Genomic DNA, 3,487 nt, shown 5'->3' with positions numbered 1-3,487 from the left:
TTGTTGATTGGGACAGCCGACCATGCACAACACGGCAGAAGTTGGAGCTGAAATTTCTACCCAGGATTCGCTCCGTAAACATTGTGGGTCAGGTCACACATCCAGCGCTGAAGTCTAGAGAGTTTTTTCGGTGTTGGCAACCCCTCCCTAACACCCTGAAATACACAAATTTAGATGTATAAATACAAAGACTAGTAGCTCTCAGTAGTCAGTACTCAACAAATCAGCAAAATGAATCAAAAGGTCAATTTCAGAAAAATCATCAGAATTTTAATTACCAACCACTCCCGTTGTATGGTCTAGAAGCAAAGCTAGTCCAGGTCTTGGTCTTTGTCATGTTGTATGCATACTTGTCTAATACTGAAGTTTTCTTTTTTGCGGGTACTCTAATACTGAAGTTAACACGTGTAAAGCAATTGAACAAGCAAAGGAGTAGTGCAGATAATGTGGAGAGTGTTAGGATTAATTAACACGTGTTAATTATGTAGTATAATAGCAGAGAGAAGTTCGCAGTCGACATCATGGTCTTGCACTGCATGCATACCTTTCTTCTAGTCAAGTCGAGTTATGGCCGTATGATTTGGACAATCGACCGAGCCGAGCACGTCCACTGGTGAGGCACACATCATAGCAATTTTCTCCTTAGTAATCTAGCGACGAGTCTGAATTGAATTGATGTGAATATTCCACGAAATAGAAAGCGAACCTGTGGGGAAAGTGGACGATGAGGCGCTTGAGATCGGCGGCGGCGGCGAGGAGGGCCGCGACGGAGGCTTGGTAGTCCTAGAGAGGTTGCGGCGGCGTGCATGATGTTCAAACAGTTTACTGTAACCCCATGATGGCCAAACAGATAACTGTGCAAAAGATGAGCATTTCCTGCTCAAATCAGGTTTAACGTAAACCGACTTTACAGGCCACAAGCGGCTACCTGTAGACTTGCTTTGAGTTTGATAGGTGAGATGTTCTTTTCCTTTTCCTTTGTTTCATTCTTGCTGGACCGTGTACTAGCTTGGTCTGGCTGGATCACCATGTTGAACTCTGAGTCGCATGCTCATATGGATATTTCTCTTTACAGAAATCTGAAAAGACATGAAAAAGTATTGTTAGCGAAACGACTCTAAATTTGTATTTTGATGCCCAGTAATACGTGGAGAATCGTCTTCCTTTCAGTTCAGTTTCATCGTTGGAACATCTCTTGAGTCTCTTGCTCAACAATAAGAGATGTTTTAACATTTTTAGTGTCTTCGCTCATTTCAGATGGAGTAACATTTTCTGCTCAAATCAAGTTTAACATAATTGCTGTAAAACAGCAGGAATTGTCTCACAAAACCCCTTACACTTGGGTCACACATTACTACTACTGCTACTAGTACATCTGAGCAAGCAGCCACTTCTTTTCTTCTTCTCAACTTCACTTTTGCTTCTTGGGCATCCTGTAACCACCAACGACGCAGGCGTGGTCGCGCTCGAAGGGCTCCAGGGTCACCTGCTCCGAGGGCTTGAACTGGCCGGCCTTCAGCTTCTCCACTTCGCTGGCAAACACGGCCTCAGCAGCCTGGGTCGAGTCGATACAGTTGGCCTGATTCAAAGCAAAGAGCAATGTGAGCTCAAATGGCAACTTCTAAATGTTACAAGGCAGGTGTTTCTTGGACATGACTTGAAACTGACAGTACCTTGATGGAAATGACGAAGTGGCCGCCATTCTTCAAGAAGTATGATGCATTAAGGGCTAAAATTCTAGCCTGTGGGACAGAAGATGCAATGACAAGGCTCAGAAGTGCTTAATCACAAATATTAACATGTCACCCACATCATGCTTCAATATTCAAGCTGAGGCTTTCTTATTGATAATGCAAGAACGAATTCAAAATCAAGCCTCAATGTGGGTTCAATATTGTGTGCAAAGAAAAAATGTGAAGCAAAGAGATCAGATTAACACAATGTTATCAAAGATCAAACTGGAAATAGTAACTGGACCAGCAAATTTAAAAGCAAAAAGATAAGTGTAGTTCCTCGGCGTCCAATCGCAACACAAGAAATTCTGCACTGGATAGCGAGAGGAACATTAATTTCTTCTTCCCATCTCCTCATTACCCAGGAACCATATAAATTAATTCACAGGCACGTATACTGTTAAGAGAAGCAGATCAAAACACAAAAAGCACGATCTAAGATGATCAAGACAACTAGATACAGGAAAGATCCAATATACAAATCTTGATTTCCAAGACAACTCAGTCCCTTAGATGTTCTTTTGCCATGCGATCATTTCCGACTCTAAAATGCTTGGTGAAGAGGATGAGAAAGCAGTTCATGTGCCAGAGGATTTCCTTGTCCCGGAGGATTGCAAGCTTGATGATGGTGATGGTGATGTGACGCCCTATTTTGACAGTACAGATGATTTATCTTATGATGAAGCAAGTGATGGGGATGACATGCCTAAGAGGAAGAAGACAGAGCACAAAGTTTATGATAGCACTTCTGAAATTCCTTTATTCTCTGTTGGTATGGCCTTCCGTGACAGTAGGGAGTTCAAGAATGCATTGGTCAAGTATGGACTGAAAACATATCACCACTTGTTATTTCCAAAAGACGAGAAGAAGAGAGTAAGCGCAAAATGCAGCTGGCCTGGCTATCCTTGGAGTATTTATGGGTCCATTACCAGCAGATCTGATTGGTTTCTAGTGTGGAGGTACAACAGTGAGCACACATGCATTCCAAGAAGGGACAACAAGCTGGTCACATGCGGTGTCATAGCAAAGAAGTACTTCAGGCAAATCAGGGACAGTCCATCATGGAAGGCAGAGCACATTCAACAAGCTGTTCTTCAGGATCTAGTGGCTGATGTGTCCATCTCCAAATGCAAAAGAGCAAAGAAACTAGTTATGGAGAAGATAATTAATCTATCTGATGGTGAATATGCTCGGGTTTATGATTATCAGCTTGAGTTGCTTAGAAGCAACCCCGGTAGCACTATTGCAGTGACATTAAATCCAGAAATTCTTCATAGCAATGTGTTTGAAAGAATGTATATGTGTTTAGATGGTTGCAAGAAAGGATTTCTTGCAGGATGTAGAAGAGTGGTGGGGCTAGATGGATGTTTTTGAAGGGTGCTTTCAAGGGGCAGTTGCTTTGTGCAATTGGCAGAGATGCGAATAACCAGATGTATCCAATAGCTTGGGCTATAGTAGAGGTTGAAAGCTATGAGTCCTGGTATTGGTTCATTGGGTTTCTTCAAAAAGATCTCCAGATAAACAACAATGGTGAAGGATGGGTTTTCATCTCTGATCAACAGAAAGTAAGCTAAATATTTTTTACTCATATGGTACAAAATTAATTCTCTTACTCTCTTATTGTCCTTATGGATTTGAAATTATTTGCTTATGTCATTTTTCTTCTTTCCTTATGTAGGGTCTCATCAGGGCAGTCAATGAGCTTGTGCCCCAAGCAGAGCATAGGATGTGTGCAAGACACATTTATGCTAATT

The 3,487-nt window shown here is 41.9% G+C and overlaps 1 protein-coding gene and 1 non-coding gene across 2 annotated transcripts; both read right to left on the bottom strand.

Moving 5' to 3' along the window:
* Positions 1–1,390: 1,390 nt before the first annotated feature.
* On the bottom strand, positions 1,391–2,269 carry LOC119321575 (rRNA 2'-O-methyltransferase fibrillarin 1-like). Its single transcript, XM_037595201.1, has 4 exons — positions 2,259–2,269; positions 2,120–2,130; positions 1,674–1,780; positions 1,391–1,579 (listed from the first exon to the last, which is right to left on the bottom strand). The coding sequence occupies exons 1-4, from the start codon at positions 2,267–2,269 to the stop codon at positions 1,412–1,414; spliced, it is 297 nt and encodes a 98-aa protein (XP_037451098.1). The 3' UTR covers positions 1,391–1,411.
* Positions 2,002–2,147, bottom strand: LOC119327189. Its single transcript, XR_005158454.1, has one exon. It is a non-coding gene; the product is annotated as a small nucleolar RNA snoR136 (small nucleolar RNA).
* Positions 2,270–3,487: the final 1,218 nt, after the last annotated feature.

Source organism: Triticum dicoccoides, chromosome 6B (genome assembly GCF_002162155.2).
Source record: "Triticum dicoccoides isolate Atlit2015 ecotype Zavitan chromosome 6B, WEW_v2.0, whole genome shotgun sequence".
NCBI lineage: Eukaryota > Viridiplantae > Streptophyta > Magnoliopsida > Poales > Poaceae > Triticum > Triticum dicoccoides.
This window is presented reverse-complemented; position numbering and strand designations above follow the sequence as displayed.

Bases quoted from the DNA above. Each gene is read 5' to 3' on its own strand.
- LOC119321575 (XM_037595201.1), bottom strand. The intron at 1,580-1,673 runs GTACTGTCAGTT...GCTTTGAATCAG, and splicing joins ACTTCGTCATTTCCATCAAG to GCCAACTGTATCGACTCGAC.